This window comes from Dermacentor albipictus, chromosome 9 (genome assembly GCF_038994185.2).
Source record: "Dermacentor albipictus isolate Rhodes 1998 colony chromosome 9, USDA_Dalb.pri_finalv2, whole genome shotgun sequence".
In the NCBI taxonomy this organism is placed as follows: Eukaryota; Metazoa; Arthropoda; class Arachnida; order Ixodida; family Ixodidae; genus Dermacentor; species Dermacentor albipictus.
In genome coordinates, this window is record NC_091829.1 from 84,936,782 (window position 1) to 84,959,141 (window position 22,360).

The 22,360-nt window shown below is 47.4% G+C and overlaps 1 protein-coding gene across 1 annotated transcript in view; it reads right to left on the bottom strand.

The window, feature by feature from the left end:
• The window catches only part of LOC135919843 (polycystin-1-like), a 49,002-nt gene that overhangs the window by 23,064 nt on the left and 3,578 nt on the right, over window positions 1-22,360 (bottom strand). The window contains exons 3-6 of the mRNA XM_065453800.1: window positions 14,096-14,402; window positions 11,046-11,214; window positions 7,683-7,877; window positions 286-545 (exon numbers count right to left, since the gene is read on the bottom strand). Of these exons, the coding sequence (XP_065309872.1) occupies window positions 286-545; window positions 7,683-7,877; window positions 11,046-11,214; window positions 14,096-14,346 (875 nt within the window). The 5' untranslated portion in view covers window positions 14,347-14,402. The remainder of the gene's footprint in view (window positions 1-285; window positions 546-7,682; window positions 7,878-11,045; window positions 11,215-14,095; window positions 14,403-22,360) is intronic.

Sequence of the window (22,360 nt, forward strand, 5' to 3'; positions counted from 1 at the left end):
CGTCACAAAGCAGAGTGCACAGGCCTGCTATCGAGAATTCGTTGGCCGATCCTGAAGAGAGCGCTGTCGAAAAATTTAAGCCCTCCGACGCTCCTCCTATACTTTGATCGAGCGAGGGGTGAAGCGCTATGCGCAGTGACCACACTTCATTTTCAACCCAACTCGCCCTCGAAGACGTTGTCTTTGATCGACCTCACACTGCAGAGGTTGAATCGCCTTGGCACTGGCAGCGCTGGGTTTGCATGGGAGACAGAGTCTTCGCAGGCTGCAGCTAAACGGGCTTACCTCTTGTCTACGGTGACCTTGTAGGTGCAATCGGACGACGAATTCCCCGGTGCGCACGACTCGTGCGGGCCCGTGCTGCCGCTGCATTGGACCGCCGGCGCTTGACCCGGTCCGCCAGCGTAGAGCACCACGAACTGCACGTCGGTGCGCGCCTCCAGGGGTCGGCTGCAGTGCCCGGACACTCGCGAGCGCACCCAGACGACCGCGGGACGCTGTGCGCTCACCGGGAGCGGACGTCCGCATGGGCCCAGCCCGTCCACCTGCCACCGCGCGTGGGCGGGGGCCCTGTTTTATCAACTCAGCGTGCGACGTAAATGTGTTTTAATGCTGAAGCATTATGTGGATCACGAGGCGGAAAACCCGACGTAGTTGTCAGCGTTGGCGTGACAGCAAATCGGTGCCGCACTTCGGTAGGGTCACCTAGGGTGCGCTTTAATGCAGCTCTGCTTCTGCACGTCTGCATGGTGCACGTCTGCACGTCTGCACGCCTGCACGTCTACATATCTGCATGGTGTTTACTTTTTCAGAAATAGCAGAAACATACCGTGCGGTACCATGAACTTAAGTTTATCCCGTTGATCCGTAACCGCTGTCGTGTTTATAGGAGTAGCGTTTTCTTGCCTTTTCACGTCACTCTACTCAATTTAAGCAATTGACCTACAGAACAGCCTGCTATAACGCAGCGCTTACTCTCACTACAGCGCAAATATAGTTATAGGACAGAATTTTTCTCCGTCACATAAGGTCGATGACCACAAAAGCGCCTTCAGAGCTCAGGCTCACGCTATCAGCTGTGCAACGCACAATTCAGAAAGCGATGCAAGGCTTAGTTGTTTTGACGAACTCCCTGAGTGTGTCTCGAGCTATGGATTTCGGGAAAGCAAGTGTAAATATTTTACTCAGTATATTACTCTCCCAATTAAGCACATCGTATAGATCTCGCCTGCTATGTTGACGTAATCGGCAGCTGATAGGATCCGTAATGCATTTAAGTAATGCGTTATCAACTTGCCAGGAATGTTGCTCTCTGATAGGAGGACTGCAGATGCCAGCTGCTACAGCAATACGATAAAGGTCGCTTTTCTGTCCGAAAGGTAAATCATTAGGACAAACAGCAAAATTACTTCACGAAGAAGAGGGCGGTAGGTTTATGGGCCGCATAAATGTTGCACCATTTCGTTTATTAGGTATCAGCCATAGCTACCCTCCTCTTCTTATGGACATTTCCTTGCCTGACGTTCGCCTTCCCTCGTTTTCTTCACGTGCGTTACACGGGCCTTTTCCCCTCTCGTCAACCTACCTGGCTTCACATATCACCATGTTGTTCACAGAAGTCGCATTAGTAACATATTGTGGACCATTACATCCGGGAGTCTACAATATACCTCGCTGGTGGGCATTTCTTCACTACCCTGTAAAATCCTTTAAGAGGAGCAAGCATTTGATCATTCCCGACCACTCATAACAAGCATATAATACCTCAGCTTTGTTTTCGATGAAAGTTTCAGTGAATGGCGGTGGTCGTGATTTCTCTTCGTGGAGATCTTACATACCCTATGCTTTGATTTTTGAGCTTCTTTTGGTCTTCCAACACATTTATAACACATTTTGCAACACATTTGTAGTTCCCCACGAATGATCGACGGGAAGCCGTTCCGACGTGCCATTTTATCAAATTAGGGTGTGCACTCCAAGCCCACTCAGCATGAGCGATGGCGTTGTTCAACAGCGGCTTCGGGGGTTCAGCCTTCTAGGAATTCTGGGATGAGTACACGCAGCGAACCGCTTGACAACTCGCTTCGCACTATTGGCTTGTCCACTTGCCTCTGAATGGTATGGCGCCGCAAAACAAAGCTCTGCATTCCTCCCATTAGTCCAACGCTTCAAACGACCGCCTCTAAACCTATTGTCGGCAACAATTCCTTTGACATCACTTGAATTTTTTATCGGTTAAGCATTGTGACGACACTGTTGGGATCTTTTTTTTTTTCACTGAGGCCTGCATTTCGCCATACGTGCGTGCTCGTCGATGGTCAGTTGAAAAGTTGCGTAGTCACACCACTTGCCGAATTTTCGTGAGCTCCGCTAAATACACTTGTACAGTCTCAAGGCACTTTCTGGGTGTTTTGCGATAACCATTACGTTGCCACAGGGTCTGAGCTTCCTCTCACAGATTTCGCATTGGCGACATATTTGCGCACGTTTTGAAATATATTGCTTCATCGTACTCCAACGAAATTTCTGCTTTATCTTCCAATAGGTCATCCACCGAGTTAGGAAGAATCGAGGTACAGCTTGAACACTTTTTGCTGCGTACGTCTTTCATATGGTGCATCTTGGCTTGATATACGTAGCGCGCGAGAAACGAGGTAAAAAATTCACCGACGATTACGCTATTATCTACACTCTACACTCTTAGAAAAATTTACACCCTTTGGGGCGTATCTTGTCCCACAACAATAATCGTCATCCGTGCTGCCCGCGCTTCCTTTCTTTAACGCTGCGAGCCCGGTACTTTCCAGTCACGAACGGCATGCGCCTTATCAATGTGACGCAGCATTCTCGACAGGAAAGTAGCGAGCGCCGAGTTTTCAGGAAAGGAAAGGCAAGCAAGGCAGATGACGATTATTGTTGTGGGACAAATATACACCCCAAAGGGTACAACCGTTTTAACAGTGTAAGAACAGTTTACACCCTTTGGCTTGCCCCTTCTGCCACACAAAAATAATCATCTGCCTTGATGCGTTTCCCTTCTTTATTGCTGCAAGCCCGGAACTTTCCAGTGACTAACGGCACGCGCGTTATCAGAAGAGGCACTCCAAAGGGTGTAAACTGTTCTATGCTGATAATGCGCGTGCCGTTCGTTACTGGAAAGTTCCGGGCTCGCAGCGATAAAGAAAGGAAACGCATCAAGGCAGATGACGATTATTTTTGTGTGGCAAAAGGGGCAATCCAAAGGGTGTAAACTGTTTTTAGAGTGTAATGCGAAATCTGAGTGCAGCTTTATACGCGTTTTCATTTCGCGATATATTGGCTGGCGCGGAAAATCTATCTCGTGCGGCACGTTGAAAACTCAGCGAGAAGTGGTTCTTGTGGGAAAGGAGGAATGGCTGACACTATCTTCTGCAACCCATGCGGGAGCACGGCACAGCGACAGCAGGGTGGGGGAGATGGGATTAAAAGAGAGAGAGGGTAGGAGGGAGAAAAGTAGAGGGTCGTCCCAGCAACATCATAGCAGCCCGGCCGGGAGGGCCCAGTGGGTTCGAACGGAGGAGTAGGCTGGAGGTAGACCGTATCGGAGGTTGCCCAGTAGAAGTGAAGTAGTTGCGGATCAGGAAGCCCGAGGTGGTGGGATGGCCGTTAGGCCATGCCTCTTTGTAGAAATTTCCTATAGTCTCGCCGAGAGCCCCGACGAGTCGAGGTACTCGACGACACCTAGGAAGGCTGGTAGCTGATTACGACAGTGGTAGAGGATACCTTCCGGTCGTGAAAAGGGGAACCCCAGGCGGTAGAACTCTTGCAGAAGTCGGCCGCGGTGCTGCAGGTGAGCAGGGCAGGCCAGCACGATATGTGACGCGACTGCCTCCTTAATCTCGAGATCGCGAGAGCCAGCGCTCGGGTGACGGGCCATGGGCGCGATTCACAGAAGCCACCACCGACAGAACTATCGGACGAGGCGAGCTACTCTGACGCCATCTCGTAGCCATCGTCGGCCACATTAGGTTTTTCTTCTCAACCTTTAGCCACTTCTCTTTCACGTTCCTCCTCGCCACTTTCATCCCTTGCTGCGCTCCTTGTTTGATTTTCGTCTTTAGCTGTGCAATCACTGTAAAATAATTTACCCCCTTAAAAGTGAAAAAGGGTGTAAATGCGCTTATAGCTCACATACTTAGGGTGTTATTTATATAACGGACAACCTACGGGTGGGAGTTATAGACACATTACACCCCTTTCTCACTTTTAAGGGTGTAAATTAATTTACGGTGTATACCTCGCTCAGTTACGCTGCCGCCGCCGCTCGCCGCAGGAAGGGGCACCTAAGCGCTGCGCTCTAAAAAAAGAGAGACGTTAATATGCGTCTATATCCATCGCTTTTTTCGCTCTCTTTTTTTGTGCGCCACATATCTAAAGTCAAGGTGTATCTCTATAGTCAAGATGTATGTTCTAGAGAACACTGTTTCTTTCTAGATTTCGGAAAAGCTTTTGAAAAAGTTTGCCACAGTTTACATCTCTTTAAGTGAAGGAAATTGAATATTGATAGGAAACTTCTCTCCTGGATCGAATATTTTCTAACCGGGCGATCACAATTCGTGTCTGCTAACACGAATTCCCCCGAGGCCAGTTCATTCTGGCGTGCCCCAATATTCAATGCTCGGCCCTCTCCTGCTTCTCCTATATATTAGTAACTTGCCGCAATGCGTGACCTCTAACATTCACTTATTGGCCGACGATTGCGTAGTCTTCCGAGAAATTATTGACCAAAATGATATTAGGGTCCTTCAAAACGATGTCAGCTGTATATCTAACAGGTGTAAAATCTGGCTGATGGAACTCAACACAACGAAATGTAAGGTATTACGTACCTCCCGTACAATTTCTTGCCCCACTTCCTGCTTGCTCGAGAATCCCACTCTCGAATCCGTAACATCCTATTGCTATTTAGGTGTCCACAAAACTTCCTCTCTTTCTCGTTCTCTCTCTTCATATTAGAAAAATAATTTGCAATGCAAACCGCTCGTTAGGTTACCTCCGGCGCAATTTTTCATCTGCTCCTGTTTCTTTAAAACTCCTCCTTTACATATCTTTAGACCGAAGTAAACTTGAATATGCCTCGTCCATCTGGGACCCCAGCACTGCTGTATTAACTTCTGCCCTCATGTTTGTCCAGAATAATTCTGTCCGCTTTATTCTAGGAAACTACAGTCGTACTGCCAGTATCACGTTAATGAAACAGTCCCTACAGCTTGCGTCACTCGCCTGTCCCCGCAAGTTTTCTCGCCTATGCCTGTTCCACAAAATACACTACAGTCCCGCCCTACACAACGACCTTATTCTTCCTCCATCATACATTTCTCGTCGTCTTGATCATGAACAAAAGGTGGGAATATTGTCGTGCTTAACGCAAACACGTTATCAATCACTTGTACCCCGCACCTCACAGGACTGGAACCACCTTCCGGGATCAGTCACGTCCACTGCTCACTATTCCCAGGTTCATAACGTTTGAAACACAAGTGTATTGCAGGTAACTAACGAAGTGTGTAATCGTATTTGTTATCGATCAATAGCTTGAATTTTTGTTGCTTCCTGCTGTTACCACATATTTTTTGGTAACATTGTATTAACAGAATAAAAACCTGTATCGTGTATTTCTTTCCGTATGTTCCACTCCCCTCTGTTATGCCTCTGGCCCTGAGTGTAATACTAATAAATAAATAATAAAAAGTGTAAATAAATAATAAAATAATAAAATAAATAAATAACATAAAATAAATATATCAACTCCCCCAAACTGCCACACTTGTTTCAGGCCACGTGCCACCGACCATTTTTTTTTTTCGCAAGTATGTCTTCCATGTCAGAACAGATGGGTGACATACGTGTCGCCGCCCTGGTTCCTAATTAGCAGCCTTAGCAGCGCGTTCGCCTCTGGTATATCTTTCATGGCCTGTGAGCAACACCGAAAGTCATAGCTTGGATATCAGTGAAAAGACACATGTGTCTAGTTCACAGGTTCGTTGTGAAATAGAGAAGCGTCATTACAACTTCCCATGTTCCTTTTTGTAATCGTTGAGTGCATCGTTGACCTCTGCCTCGGTGAATGTCTACTAATGATAACAGATTGTCACCACAAGTCTTATTTTTCGATGTCCGCTTTTGTGTTTCAGATATAGTACTGCACGAGTACTATATTCAATAGCTCTAACGGCTTTGTAACATCCGGTAAGGCGAGCAAAGGGCGTGTTGATTTAATTCTAGTAGGTTCCTGATGTGCTTCTTGGGGTATCTTATTGTGTCAACAACGTCAGGTATTTATTTTTCTGGGCGCAAAATGTGCCAGCACGACTTCAGTAATAAGTTTTTGTTGATAGATTTTGCCTGTCCTCTCGTCATTTTGTGTTCGTTTTTACCGGTGTTTTTTATTTGATTTCCTTGGCAGATTTGGTGTACGTGTAGCTCACTCTCCCCCACGCTCAGTGGGGAGCAGTAGCAGCACGGTAGGGCAACTAGTAGTGTCAAAAAGAATTTCGCATTCTCCCCCGAAAGGTGAAAATTTGTTCGCGACAGTGAAATCCTTAGACAACTACACCAAAATAAGGTCCCTAAATTTATCGGCCGTGTAAAGTGGAGCAAGCATTCGCTAACCAATTAAATGACCAAGCATTGTGTCACGCGCGTACAGTCAAACTTCATGAAATATGAATCGTTGACTCGACAAGCAATGGTTGTCACAACGCTGTGGTGATGGAGAGAGGCTGCAGAGAGAAGTGCTGGCTTCGAGTTGCCGCTGGCTTCGCGGTGTTTCCGGAAAAAGCGGCAATGCAGCCTCGAATACTAGACGGGCGTGAAGGCAGTGCGCATAAAGCCGCGCGCCATCTTGGCTCGCCCCTGACCTTTCCTCCTGGCGCAGATTATCTACAGGACACTCCGGGCGCGCCACCTATGCGCTCCTCCGCGTTGACAACCATGGGCAGCCACGGCCGGCCTAGAGGAGCAGACGCGCACTCGCCTCCTTTACTGCGTGCCTGATCACGTTACCTCCGGCACAAGGCAAGGTCGGTTCACCTATGTCGCGACGGCGAGGACGAGAAGTGCTTGGCACGATAGCTGCGCGGCCTACCATCTCGCGGGTCAAAACGCCAGTTGACGGAAACTGCACATCCGTTATGTCGCTTGTAGAAACATTTGTGAAAGTGTACGGAGAATGTCAATAGAATACGGAAATTTCGTCACTGGTTGTTGCCTTCCACTCACGAACAATATTGGATACGAAACTGTGCTGGCTTTCTGCAGTTCGCTCGTGGCGCTGCGTACTGAGATATGCCGAGATGGTATTACCATATTTAATACCATTAAGCCGCCAGAATTCCTTTATGCGGAGCAATAGAAAGTGGTCGTAATATGTCTGATGGCAGCCTTAAGATAGCAGCCTTAAGGGCAGTTCAGTTCTACTAGCGAGTCAACAGGTAGGGGTTTGGTTCTGCTGTCGGTTCTCCTAAGAAGTAGGGCTGACAAATACGAAGCAGCGGTCTTGGCAATTTTCCTGACGTCACGTCACAGACAGGGAGAAGTGGGCCTGGCACGCAATTTGTTGACCAGTCGCAGAACAGTAATACAAAAAATGGAATACAAACATATCGGAATAGCCTTGCGCCATAGGGTCCCTGATTGCTCACTTGAAGCCGAGGCCTGCACAGTTGCACTTCGTCGACGACAGTGACCTTGGTAACGCTGACTCGTTCGATGGTGCGGTTTGCCCGATGCAGCAGGGCCGCCGTGATGTAGTAGTCGCCCGAAAACGCGTACGTGTGGTTCAGTGTCGGGCTGCGGTAGTTCCTCTCCGTGTCGTTAAGGAGCTTGGATACCCGCACCTGCACCAGCATGCGCTTGAAAGTACACGCCTCGACGTGCCCACATTGTTTCTTTCGCGCGTATGCTTATTCAACTAGAAATACTCATAAGTTAACCGATAAGGTAGCTGGCTCCTCTGCTCAAACGCAGGTCGGCTAAGGACGTTAGTCTACCCCGAGACGAAATATCATTAGTGCAAAAAATGAAGCTTGATGCAAATTTAAGCATCCCGTAACAGTAGGCGCCGTCGATCGGTTGAGGTGCGTATTTCTCGACAATTAATAATTAGTCTCTATAGTATGCTTCGATCTGATAAGAGAAACCTCCCACTTTTTTTTTTCCGAGAGCTAGCAATTAAAACAAAAAAATAAAAAAAAATAAATACACGAGCAAATATGTGCGTGACCAAGTTCTGATAAGATGCGCAGGCGAACGAATGAACCGTGTTATTCGTGAACAGAAAGCCATTTGAGAACCTGAACTTTCACCCGCCGTGGTTGCTCAGTGGCTATGGTGTTGGGCTGCTGAGCACGAGGTCGCGGGATCGAATCCCGGCCACGGCGGCCGCATTTCGATGGGGGCGAAATGCGAAAACACCCGTGTGCTTAGATTTAGGTGCACGTTAAAGAACCCCAGGTGGTCAAAATTTCCGGAGACCTCCACTACGGCGTGCCTCATAATCAGAAAGTGGTTTTGGCACGTAAAACCCCAAATATTATATTATAACCTGAACTTTGACGCACATTCGGCACAAGCATAAAAGCTCAAGCATCGCATGGAGCACTTTCGCTCGCTTCAAGGAGATCGGGCCGTACCTGTCACTTTGTGAGACAACGGATGCGTTGCAGCGAATTTTCGGCGATTCTGGCTGCAGCCAGTGACAGCTGAAGGACGCAGAAGAAGCCTGTCCCACGGAAGTGTGCTGCCAGTACTATACGGGAAAGTTCCTTAGATCTAGGGATGTTGGGTCTTTAGGAAAAACTTTGTTATACCTAGTGAAAATTTGTGATGGAAATAAACACTGTTGTACTGCTAAAACAAACTTGCTCTGCAACGTCATTAGGGCTTGAGCGCAGTGATTTCATTAGTTGAATTCCTAAAAAAACGATCTTAGCAATTAATTGGAATCAAGCTTTCGCAGTCTATCTGCATAACAAACAAGTCTATCTCTAGAGAAAGTGTGTCGGCAAAAGCGAGCTGCATCCTAAAGAGAACCAGGGTAATATAGGGCATTCCTCAATCCCATCTAGGGACAAATTCGCTTCAGAGGTTTGCAGCACTTCCCCCAGAAGTGCGCTGCGCCTTCTGTGCGTGCCTTCGCGGCCAGGGAAAATGGGTCCCGCATAGAACGCAACACGACCACGAGGATGCAGGCCTTGAGAGGCCAAGCAACAATGAGGGCCCCCACGGTCGTTCACCAACAGCCCATATATCAGAGGGATCAATAATCCTTGAATCGGAATGCACTTACATTGTTCAAGGAATAGTCAAAAAGGGATTAGGGGGGCTGTCTTACGTCACGCATGTCGCTCAGCTAACAAGCGTTATTTTTGTTTGAGCCAGTTGGTTTTAAGCTAGTCGGTGGCTTTGATTAAGATCACGTGACTTCGCTGTACATTAAAAGTGATAACGTCAATTATGGAACTGGCACTCGCCCTGTCTTAAGTGGCCGTGTCTACAGTTCACGGCCGTGTATTTCCTAAAATATAATCAGCGTTCTCTCGCAAAGAAAAGAAAGCACCCCACAAAAGAAGTAACAAATCCTGTCATACAGGGTTGAGTCGTTGGAATCTCAGGAGTTCCATCATCACCCGGCGGTTCCCGACACACAACGGTACCTAAGCAATGCAAATGTGCTTGGACGAAAAAAAAATGGGACAAGGAGATTCGCTGGCGAATTCCTATACAGGTTCCCTTTGACGAGCTGTTGCATTCTTGACTTGTCCGTAACTACTATGGAGGTGGAGTTTCGCTAGCTTCAGAGGTAGGATTACATAGAAATATGAAGCAGACCCTATGTATTGATTTTTCTGGGTCACAATTATCGGTGGACCATACCAATGTGCAAGAGTACACCAACAGTATAAAAATGTCGGGCTGTGCCCGGATAAGTGAACAGTATCTCGTGATGACAAAACTCTAAGAAAATGTGCACGAACCATGAAGGTTATTGTTGATGAAAACGAATCACCGAACGCCAATGTTCGCGTACAGGGCCGCGTTTCACTTTCCGCAGGAGCCGTTCTTCCTGCTGGAACAGAACATGCGTCATTTCTTTTTTTTTCCAATCTTCCTGTGTGCGCACGTATTTGGAGATGGAAAGGGGATCACGTTATAGCTCCTAAAGTAAATTTCAAACCCTTGCATGACCTGTTTTACTAACATGCACGAGCGATAAAGGGCTGGTGAAGCGAACGGCAAGGCAACGGCGAAGCTTCTGGAGCACCAAGTGAAGGCACAAGCGATGGCAAAACGCCGCTTTCCCACCGCCACCCTTTCTTCCCATTCCAATTTCTCCAGGGACTGCCCTCCGCTTCTCCCGCCATCTCCGCTACAACGGGAGAGAAGGGCTGTGATGTGCAAAAGTGAGCAAACGTAATTCTTTTTTCCTTTGCTTATGTTTCCCAAAATGCTGTCTAGATTAAACTTCTCGCACATGTCTCGTGCTCGGTTCTTGAATTCCGGCATGCGCGCCCCGACGCTGCAATCGAAAACAGCGGCACTCGCGTGATTAGCATTAAAACCAAAGATATTACGGGATACAACATCAAACAATCCCTCCCTATCTGTGTGGCGCATGTGTGTGAGAGGGTGGGGGGGGGGAGGGCACATGTAAAGAACGTTTTTGGGGGGAAGGACGCAACGTGTTCGATCAGATTATTTGACCATCCGTGCTTACAACGAGTGAGGACTTCTTCCGAGGTGCAGCTCCATCCTACTGCTTCGGCCGCCTCACGAGAGACACGGCGACATTCAATAGGCGCGGAATGCGGAAACGCTCGAGCACCGTTATTTTCTTGCACGTTAAAGAATTCCAGGTGTTTAATGTTAACCCAGAGCCATCCACTATGGCGGCCCTCGAAAGTCATTGTGCAGTTTCGGGGCATTGGACCCCAAAGTTTAAACTTTAAATATTCCATAGCTTAGATTGAATTCTAACACCAAAGAGACTGGAGTGGCGGGCTTACGTTAAAGTCTTTGCCCGGAACTTCGTCGTAAGCAGATGGCCCAGGAACCGCGAGGACATCGCCCCAGGTGTAGTACGCATCGTAGAACGATATATTGACGTACTGAGGCTGCGCCAACATGATTGCCTCGAACCTGTCGATGCGGGCTTTGATAGCCGCGTGCTCGAACCTGCAGTGGCGCCGGCTTGATATAAACTTAGCTCGCCAGGAAATTATTCCTTATTGCAACAATCGCACACGGCTAACCGGTACGAATTCAAACCGGCGGGAAGAAGACAGGGTCACCTGTACAAAATAGATATTTACAATTCAGTAACAAAGAAATGCAGAACAACATCACAAGACGAACACTGCACACCTGTTACAAAGACTAAAATAATACAAGCTCCTAAACAATATACACAGTCCTGCTCGTATCGAAATTCTTGACCACTCATACGTCAGTACCGCCTTCTCAGGGTAGAACACGCGTCCTCTACTTAGACTACTGCAGTAGCACAAGACGAGTAGACGGCCTCCGTAGCACATGACGAGGGAAGCTGAGCGCCAACGTTGTAAGACCCTCGGCTAGCCTTCGTGGACAAGGACAGGCACCGAGAACCCCGCAGAATGTTACGATACAACGGCGCCAAGAGGGCACCATGGCCGGTGTGCGGCCGGTGGGTCTCGTATCCGGGACAACTCTTGTAAGCCATTCGTCGCTGTCTCCTGAGCGCAGCTGCAGTCTAGTCTGCTCTGGACAACGCCCACGTCACGTACTAACGATCTTCGCCTCTCTGTCTCTCTCTCTCAATCTCTCTCTTTCTCTCTCTTTCTCTATATTTTTTCCTTTTTCTGAACATACATGCCCCTTGCCTTTTGCGTCTTTCACTTAATGCAGAAGTGCTCGCGGATCGTAGTTTTTCTATCGGCGCCGCTTTGGGCCGTGTACGTCGTCTTATTCAGCTTCTTCCGCAGTCACGACGCAGTTCGCCCCCTGCATCCAAACTGTCAGCACCACTCGACAATACCGAATCGCACGATGTCACGGATTTGATCACTAGCAGCGTGGCCGCATTCTGGTGGGGGAGGGATCCGCAAAAGTTGGTGTTCCGTGCCATGACCGTTGAAACTCCTCGTTGTTATAACAATAATATAGTGCGGAGCCCTACTCTACGATGTCTTTCATCTTCGACTGTCAAACATTGGGACGTAAATTTCCACCATTTCAAGTATTCTAGAAGGTTCTGAATGACAGTATGCGCTTGTAGCAACAGATTATTGATACTATATATATTGCTAACCTGCTATTGTGGGTAAGCCACATTTTATCACGCAGTTGCAGTGGTGTGTCCGACAAACACACATATTTCATGTCGAGTCGAGTGAACCATTTCCTTGAAGAGTGATTAGTTGGCATGTCTAAATGGCCGTTGGAGGCAACATTGGATTCTGCAGCTTTAGGGCATAATATATGGCGCAAAAGTATGAGCGGGTACTCCGAAACACTCAGTAAGGTTGTTTCTATGGTGTTATATACAGTTTCTCACTTTTTTACCTAGAGGAGAATCTGGCGTTGCTGCGCTGTTGTATGCATGGGAATGCCTAATACACACCAGGAATGCCAGTGCGTTGGCGCTGTATTGGCATCGTCCTCAGAGAGCCAGGCCAGCTTTGAGATGCACTTGACTAGGCCCGTTCCGTCTGTCACATTAATCATTTCCTACAAAAATGGCACGTAAAGAGCTGTTTTTTGTTTTATTATTACACAAGAACATAATTTCTTTAACTATGGGGACTTATGATTATATGTACAATTACATGAAAAGTAAGAAGCATCAGCGGTCTGGCAAATTTGGAGGAAACACGACAAGATTCGCGCTCGCTCTGGAACAGTTTGTCGTCTGTTTTTGCATTTCTTCGCTCGATTATGCATTGTATGTGAGTAAACTTCACGGAATGATATAGTAATGGTGAAAGAGTACCTTTTATTAGTATTTTAGTTTATGAACACATCATCTGCGTAGCCATACACACGTTTAGACGGAGCCTCGTTCAACACCAGCCAAAGCAATCTTCGCACACCCATTTACCATCATTTCCATGACGGTCCAGCGCTCGTTAGAAAACTCTTATTGACGGTGGTGCCAGACTTTCTTCTAGGTAATACAGTAAGAACTGAACGGCTAGTGTCTTTCGTGTGGCTTCTCCCCAGGGTTGTGGAGAAAGTCCGTGAAATATGAAAAAAAAAACTTTAGCGACTCGGCATATTTGTAGATTTAAGCTCTCTAGATAACATGTATTTTACATAAGGAATTTATGTGGGTTTTATTAGCAACGCCCTCAGCCGATTCAAAAATATTCTATTTTCGTATTTATAAAGAAGCCAAGCAACTGTCTGATTTCCATTTTACTCTTGAATTGATTCATTAAAACAGTCACTTTGTTGACTAAAATATAGCGATGACAACAGCAACCAGTAACCTCGCACAATATTAATTTGCACATGGACGTAGCTTACGCTTATGTTTGATCACGTGCACAGTTAATTTCGAGAAACTCTATAAACGTGAGCGATCTATTGTGGCCAAACAAGGAATGACGCTGCAGTTCGCACCCTCAGCGACATTCGTTCGATCACTGTTGATCACTTCAAGCGTTGACCCGCACTGTAAACTGTCTTGTCGTTTTAAGCGGAATTTAGGCGTACATCTACAAATAAGCAATTTGGCGTTGTTACGCCGAGCTTACTGGTGTATTGTATGACAATAATGAAGACATTCAATAAGACAATTGATCAGACCGCGGAAACCTCGGTCGAGATATTGTGGCAACGCTGCTTATGCGGGTCTCCTCGACTGTGGGGAGAAAGCTAGGAGGGTTCCATGGCGAACGGCCCTGGCAAAGATATGCCCTATAAGAACGTCTTTCCAATGTCCAAGTTCGATATCCATTTCTGCGTGCTTTCACAAGTGGTGTGTACGCTGCTGGCTAAACACAGAGCTCCTTACGTGCCAACATGCAGCCTACCGCTATGAGTACGAGTGAATGACGACCTGAAATCAACCGACCTCTCGGCGGGCACAATTCGGAAGGCGTCGTTGTTGCTGCTCCATCGACTGCCGTCGTAGTCGCAGGTGTCGGCGAACCCGAACTGCGTCCCGTCGCACCCGTGTCGCAGCACCGCGTCGGGCCGGAACCGCGACGCCCTCGCGTGACTGCCGCGAATCGGGTGTGACACGTTGCGCGTCTCCAGCGTCCACACGACCGCGGCCGGCCAGCAGACCACGGCGAACCAAAGGACCGTTGGGCTCCAGCGCATTTCCTCGCTCGCTCGTTCGATTGCTCGCGTGCTTCCTATGCGATGGCACGTACCCACTGCAGGGAATGGGCGAAGAAGCTGACGGTTACGCTTCTGGAGGGAGAGGAAACCGCAGATGATGATGCTGATCATGTTGATTATGATGATGATGGGGGCGAGAACGTTTCCTGAGGTAGTAAGATGGTCTTTGAGATCCTGCGGGTGTGGCCCCAGGTCCTGAGCTCCACTGGCCTTGGCTGCCTGCCGGACTCGGTTGAGAAGTGCCAATTGCACCTCTGGGTCCGAGCTGGCGAGCTGTACCTACCATTGCTCCGTACTGTGGTTAATGGTTTACCTAGGTAGCTATATGGATTTCTGGTTTTTATGCGAAGCATATTACGAGAGCTCAACCCAGCTCCTCCGGCGCGGCGGTGTCGCCTTCAATACCACGTGACACCATGACGTCACGACAGAGAAGAAACGGGGCTCCAACTCGCGCCGTCGCTCGCGGCGTTGCGGCGGTATATAAGCAGCTGCGCTTGTTTCTAGGTGGCTTTGGCTCAACTCTTGCAAGAAGGGCTAGGTGGGAATCGAACCAGGGTCTCCGGAGTGTGAGACGGGGACGCTACCACTGAGCCACGAGTACGGTGCTTCAAAGCGGTACAAAAGCGCCTCTAGTGAATACGGTGTTGCCTTAGAAACGAGCTGTTTCTAAAGCTCAGGCGTGCGGCGCTTGCTCAGGCGTACATTTCGTTGGCGCGCCGAACGCTGCGTTGCTCGACGCTCACCGCGTCCAATGCGGGGCGCGTAGTCGCTGCGCGGTAGCCCATTGTCTTACACCCCTTGGCGGGTCGACGGGAACGCTGTCGCGTTCCATTGTTGCAGGCGAAGCAGAGTAACGCATGAGTTGTTTCTTCGTCTAGCCTAACCAAATATAGCCAAGCAACAGCAGTTCACCAGGCTAAACAGTGGTTCAACAACTAAAATAAAGGCTAGTATGCTTCGCATCCTGGGCTTAACCTTAGCTAAACCACAGCCATTTTTTTTTCTCACACCCCCGCGAAATGTGGTAGAGTGTGGGCCTAGCTCCGCACCACGCACACGAGCTTGGGTATAACGTCGGATCTAGCGCGTGCAGTTTATCAAATGAGGATAAACGTCCCCCTGTTAAGGTAAAGTTGACATTGCACAAGAAACCCAAATAGACAAACCAATGCTAGAGACGTTTCCTATCATTCAAGGGAATCTTGTGCTTTATGAAAGAATAAATGAAGGTAATAAATTTTAATAGGATTGAAAGTAGAATTTTGCCCAATAATAATAATAAACCAGTAAACTAACCAGCTGTTCTGCTTGTGTTCCAGAGGAACTCGCAGAAGGCCATGCATATATTCTTGTGGCTAAAACTTAATATAGAACAAAATGTATGCAATATAAACATTGTAATGTATGTATGGTAGATGGCCCAAAGGCGAGCATATTTTGATGTTTACAGCAATGCCTAATTTTCGGAATGGAATTTCGAAGTACATTTTTTTCTGCACTCTGCATTGTAAATAGGCGGCGGGTTAATAAAATATGACAAATTGTTCCAGGTTCTTTGCAGGTATGGCATAGCCCGGACAGCGCCAGACCAGACCTGTCTAAATGAAAATTTATGGGGCCATCAAAGGATACGTACGGCACAGTGAATTTGTGAGAACGGTTTTCAATTTACGTGTCGGACTCCTTTGATGGCCCCATAAGAGAAGGAAATGATTTAAATCTGTTCTTTGAAATGTCTGTTTCATAAAGTATTCTAAAAGCGGCACAGTGCCGGTGGGTGTCAGGAGTGTGGGCCACCAGCAGTGACGCGAAGCAAACTACCGTTGCCAATAAGACCACGATCTCGGAGGCCACGAAATTACGCAGACCTTCACCTTTCCTCATTGGTGATGCGAACAGTTTTAGGGTTCGGGGTCTGGGCACGTAGTGTGTCATTGTCGGTGCTGATGGCTCAATCTGCGGTGAAGCCGATGCTCGTGATCAGTTGTACTGTCGCTAAACCTCCTTACCCCCGTATGCAGAAATGCAACTTAAGTCGAAGCACGTGTTTGACTTGATTTACATGACGCCTGGCGTTAACGTGCCCAAAGACGCTCACTGCGATTCCTTCGGCGCGTTCCCGATTGGCGTCACTCGGATCAAGTCAAGCATGGGTTTCAACTTAAGTTGCATTTCTGAATACGGGGGGTAGTGTTTTAGAAAGCTTTCAGGAGCACGCGCTCGCTGACTTAACAATGATTTGACCTTACCTACCATCTTGTCTTTAGGAGACTCTTTGTGCGAGCGCATGCAATTTTCTGCACGGCTCTTGCGAATTTTCTGTCTCACTGAAGCCTTTTCTTATTCAATTCACTGGACACTCCAAGCGATCTTTCGCCGTCGTCGTTGCCGGTGGCATCCGCGTATAGTAAAGTATATGCATGCTATATGCTCATCCGCGCCGTATATGCGGGCTGTATATTGCTTCACTATTCAATCACTAAAGTTGCTCATACCAGGTGCTACATTCTTAGCTAAATAATTCCCCCAAAACGTTGATCGCAACTTTTAAGCAAATGCCATGGAAAATAACACAAACAAAATAAAAGTATCAAAGGAAAGTAGGGAAAATAAAGAAAATAACAGTAGCAAAAGAAAGAAAAAGAGTGCTACAAAGACGCGGACTAAAAGAAGAACGTGTTCGCCTGTCCGTCGTACATGTTCTTCTTTTAGTCTGCGTTTTCGTAGCGTTCTTTTTTTTTTGTTCTTAAACTATGTTAAACCAACTCGCCCACATCAAGCTTCTGCTGCTTCAACACTCGTAGCGCATGCCTTTTGTCTCAAATATGTTCATCTTATTAAATAAAAAAATGGAAAACTGTATCGATAATCATACCTGCAAGTGAGGTATTTTTTACTGGCGCCGCTCGTTAGGGGCAGCGTAGTGGCGTCTGTGCGTTCTCATTACAGGCCTTGCACGGCGTGGTAAAGCTTATCAGGGTGGAAGAAATTTCGGCGCACCCGCTTATGTCCGCGTTAGTCGCCCGCATAGAGCTAGAACGCCGTCAGAGAAGTGCAAGCCCACAGCTAAGCCTTGCTTTTGAAGTTCGTGCTTCGCTCTACGTACGAAAATGCCAATTTTATTTGCACCTAAATCAAAGTAAACCTTAAAAAAGTGCGCGTCCTTTATTCTTAGTTCCCAGTTATATTTGTCTCCTTATTTGTTATTTTATTCCACGTTAAATAATGCAATGCAGTCTTAGTTCACGCGAACGATTCTACGACCCACTTCAGTTAAGAAAGGAAAACGACGTCAAAGACAACCGCCCAATAGAGTCGAACTCCTAGCCCCGCAAGCACTACATTGCTTGAAGTGTTCGCATTTCTGACATATAGCAGTAATGGTTGTCGGTCAACTACTCGATGTCGAAAATGTTGGGCTGAACAGAAGTATAACTATGTGAGTCATTTCCTTTAGCACGGCAACGAACAGTTCGCCATTAAGGGGCCCCACATACACAGCTTCGCTGCTCATCCACTTTCACACAATGGAACGGTATTGAGTTTTTTTTATTTTATACTCATTTTATACACTCATGACGTGGCGTCTCCTACTCGGGAGTGACTTGTTGTCACGTGTGCAATGACGCACGCTCTATGCACGCCGTTAGAAAAGGAGAACTGTGGAGCCGCCCTGGCTTGGAGAAGGGTTGTAGTCTCGCGCCCCGGAGCACCATGTCCGATTCCCACCAAAACAGAAAGTTACTAAACTTCCTTTTCAAAGACTCTATTCACTTTTTTTATAGGAACCGTCCTGTAATATCTGACGTCAAATGCGAGCATGCTGTGACGTGTTTTCGCTATTTGCGCCGTCGGTGATTCTTGGTCACACATTTCGGTCACGCCAACTCGGGCGATTATCGCGCAATAGTGTCGTGTTATGCATGTCTGGTAAGAATGCTCTGCAGGATGCTTGAGACACAGTGTTTGACGTACCACATTCGGGGCCGATATAACTTAGGAATAGGACATGCATGGCACCGTAATAAACAAATGGCATGTGGCTACATAGTTCTTCAAGATTTGCGAACAATGGTTTTCCTCACGTACAAGGCTGAACCACTTTGCCGTCGGCGTAGATCTGTTATAGTATAATGGGACTGTAGCATCTGTGGTAGTGTTGTGGAAAAGTCATAGCTGTGTTTTAGAGCACAGCTTAGATGGACGCTATGATGTATTGGACTTCAATATCCGACTTCTACTGATGCCTTAAGTACCAAGACACCACAATGGCAGTGGTGCTTACAGTGTGGCGTGCCTCGACTTCATCTCCAACTGTTATCTCTAACTCCTTTATTAGTTTTTTATGTGAAACGCGGTCGAACACTTTAGAAAAGTCTAAAAAATAAGATCAACTTGTTTGTGGTTATCACTTGAGTAATTGATAAGCCACCCTAACGAAAACCATGTTGTGCAGGAGACAAGATATTTTGTTCTTCCAGATGTATAGTTATGTGTTTTAATATTGCGTGCTCTAGTAACTTACATGTGAAGCTAGTTAGTGATATTGGTCAGTAATTTCAGACCATGGTTTGGCTGCTTGATTTATGCATTGGTATTGGAACAATGCAAGATTTTAGGGATTTATTAAATATTATGCATACGTATTTACCGACCCACTCCGCATACTTCTTAAAGGGAAGCTGAAACACTTTTCGAAAAAAATGAGTTCTCTGCGGCATTCTACAGTTTTGAGTCCGCTGAACACGAATATCTCGTTCAAAAAGGGCGGAAACAAGCGCAAGCGGCTGTTTTTTCATGAAAACGCGCACCAGCGCCTCAGGGTATCGCGCGAACGCCGCTGTTGCCCGTGATTGGTCGGATCCGCTGTGACGTCAGTGGCGGCAGTCGCCGGTCGGCGCCGCCGTTTGAGAGCGTAGCACGCTGTTCTGTTCTGGCTGCATAGCTGAGTTGTAAGCATTATGGAACGTTCTCGCTGTCTCGGACAGCTTGTATTTTCACCCGCCGTGGTTTCTCAGTGGCTGTGGTGTTGGGCTGCTGAGCACGAGGTCGCGGGATCGAATCCCGGCCACGGCGGCCGCATTTCGATGGGGGCGAAATGCGAAAACACCTGTGTGCTTAGATTTAGGTGCACGTTAAAGAACCCCAGGTGAGCGAAATTTCCGGAGTCCTCCACTACGGCGTGCCTCATAATCAGGAAGTGGTTTTGGCACGTAAAACCCCAAATATTATTATTAGCTTGTATTTTCGCCGTACATGTTCGAACCGACAGCCGATACGGAAAACGATGGCGGCAACGGCGGCAACGACGATGTTGAGTGTGCCAAAAGCGAGAGCGATGTGTACACCTTCTCGCGCGCTGGAAATCTTAGCTGTTACGTATGCTTTTTTTTTTTCATGTAGCTGCACGTTCCAATGACGGGAGAAAAAATGCGCTAAAGTGTCACTGGGAACTTGCTGCTGGAAGAATGCCGAAGCACTAACTTCTCATTAGATTGTAAACACGGGTACAATTCCGCGATGTCAAGCACCTTGCCGCTGCTTGTCTGAAGTCCCGTGGTTTTCTGAGCGTTGATACACGATCGCGAACATAAGTGCCGCGTTTCAAAGCGCGCACATGCAGTGCTGCGAGGTACAGTCATGGAAGTTGCTTATCATACACATCCAGATCGAGATGGTCAGAGGGATTATATGTGCAATATTCAGAATATGGTTCGACGACTTTGCGATTGTGGCTCGATCAAGAATCGGTATGCGCGCTCCATGCTAGTGTTGACATAAAGATATTAGGCAGTTTTAGCACCGCCGTGTGGTAAACATGATAACTGCAACCGTACGTCGAATGTCACTAGGCAAGCCGATACTCCAATTTATACCTCAGGTGCAATGCTGTGGAAGCTACGCACGAAGTCCGGTTACCAAAATTTATGACTGCGCGCGTTTCCGTCTATGGTTCGCAGCGTGCCAGCGGCATTTCTTCGCGCGAGCATGCACGTGAAGCTGCCGCGACGGACTGCAATTAAAGAATGCCGAAAACAAAATTGATTTAAAAGAACGTGTTAGCAGCCGTATAAGTACACGGATTGTATCTATGGGTAAATTCTTTTTTTTTCATTCAGAACTGAGCTTATATATGAAAAGTTTTCTCAAAAATCGGGTCAAGAAACACCGAACTTTTTCTAAGTGCGAACGCAACCACTGCAAGAAGTATCTCAAGCCTCCACAGCTTTGCACCTGATGTATGAAACGGAGTATAGCAACGCTAGCAACAACGCGTTTCCGCATTTGTCGTAAGGCTATCCGGCTATCGCGGAAATGGTCCGAGCACAGCACAGTTGATTTCGTCGGCACGAACTTATCTCTCCTCACCGCACTGCGCTGCGAGCTTCTTGTGCTTCGGGAACCTGTGAAACACCACATCGTCTCGCCCGCGTGTGTTCGCGCAGCCGATTGCTGCACAGAACGAGGGCATGTTGGGCGCCCTTGGCTGTAGGCACTCACGCAGCACAGAAGGAAAGAACAGTTTACGAAAATCGCAAAACAAACGTGAGCGGCGGCGGCGGCGGCAAATCTCTCGTAGCGTCGTTCAGTAAAGCGCAGGACGGAAAGAGGCATGCCAGCGCATGCCAGCAGCACGCCGGTCCGGCAGCTCGGTCCCCGCCAGTGACGTCACTCTCGCCGGTTCTCTCCTCTGGTAACCTCCTCACCCGGCGCTCCGGGAAGCGATGGGGGCGTGTCCGCGGGGGTGATTTAGAAAGCGATTTCCGCCCCTTATATTAACAAAACGAAGAAAAAAATTTCGGAACCGTAAATTATTAGGTATGTTCTTCCAAATCCCAGCCATTCATGGAAATTGAAAACCGCTTCAGCTTCCCTTTAAGAAAGATGTCTGGCAAGTTGCAAGGACCCGTGTGTATAAGTGTTCTAAAAAGTTGAAGCACTCCCTGCTCAGTAACTGCTAGTAGCTTTATTTGTGTGCGGCCGGCAGGTACGATGGATGGTAAGTTTCCAAAATGTATGGTAAAAACTGATTGGAAGTCTCTCACATCTCCAGGGGGTGCGGGGGCAAACCTCAACACTTAAAGACGCCTAGCACATCATTTGAGCGGTGGTAGGTACAGCTGACCGGCGATACCCTGGCGGGACAAGAAGCTCTCGTCCAGCAAGTACGTCGAGCAGCCATGGCCGGTGGAGTCCTGGACGCAGGACGCCACCCACTCGACCTCAAGGGCAACCACCTCTATGGGCCAAATAAATGTTTTGTTGCCCTCAGAGAAGTGTGTGGGCTCGTCATTTTTCTTTGTTGTGAGATATTTCCAAAATTTATTTGGAGCATCTTTCATAATGTTTGGAAGGATATGCAAAGTAATTGTCTCTAGCATATTTTAGGTTACACCTCAAATAATTATCGCCTGGTGCAAGATCATTTCTAGTTAGACTTGTTGGTTTCGCGCTCAGCTTTTTTCTTAAAAGCTTTAGCAATATGAATCAATTTATTTTCTTTCTTTCGAATCGGGAGCTAGCAATTAACCTATCACCCTATCTACTGTCTTCAACATGAAGGCGTATTCGCCACCATCTTCCTAATTCGCTGACACTGTGCTTGCACGAACAGATTTACTCAAGTTTTCATTTTTTTCCTCGTACTGTAACCGATTGGAATGATTCTTTATTGCCTTTCTTAACACCTTGATACTTTTAAACTTAACCATGTTTATATTTCCTTTGCTTATCTTTTCACGCACCCTGCTTGAACATGCTGAATGTTTGCAGTATTGAAAAAATAATAATTTTAATTTTACTTTTTTCATGTAAACCACACTACTGACGATTCTAACTGCCCTGCCAAACCAAAGGTACTTCAAGTGGCCGAAAAGTTTGAAAGGAGACGTTGCTCTCGTCGTGAAGCACTTGCCAAAATTCAGAGCATAACGCAGGGCTATGCTGGAATGACAAACCGCCAATGGCTCCGCATGGACTCGCCTCTGTC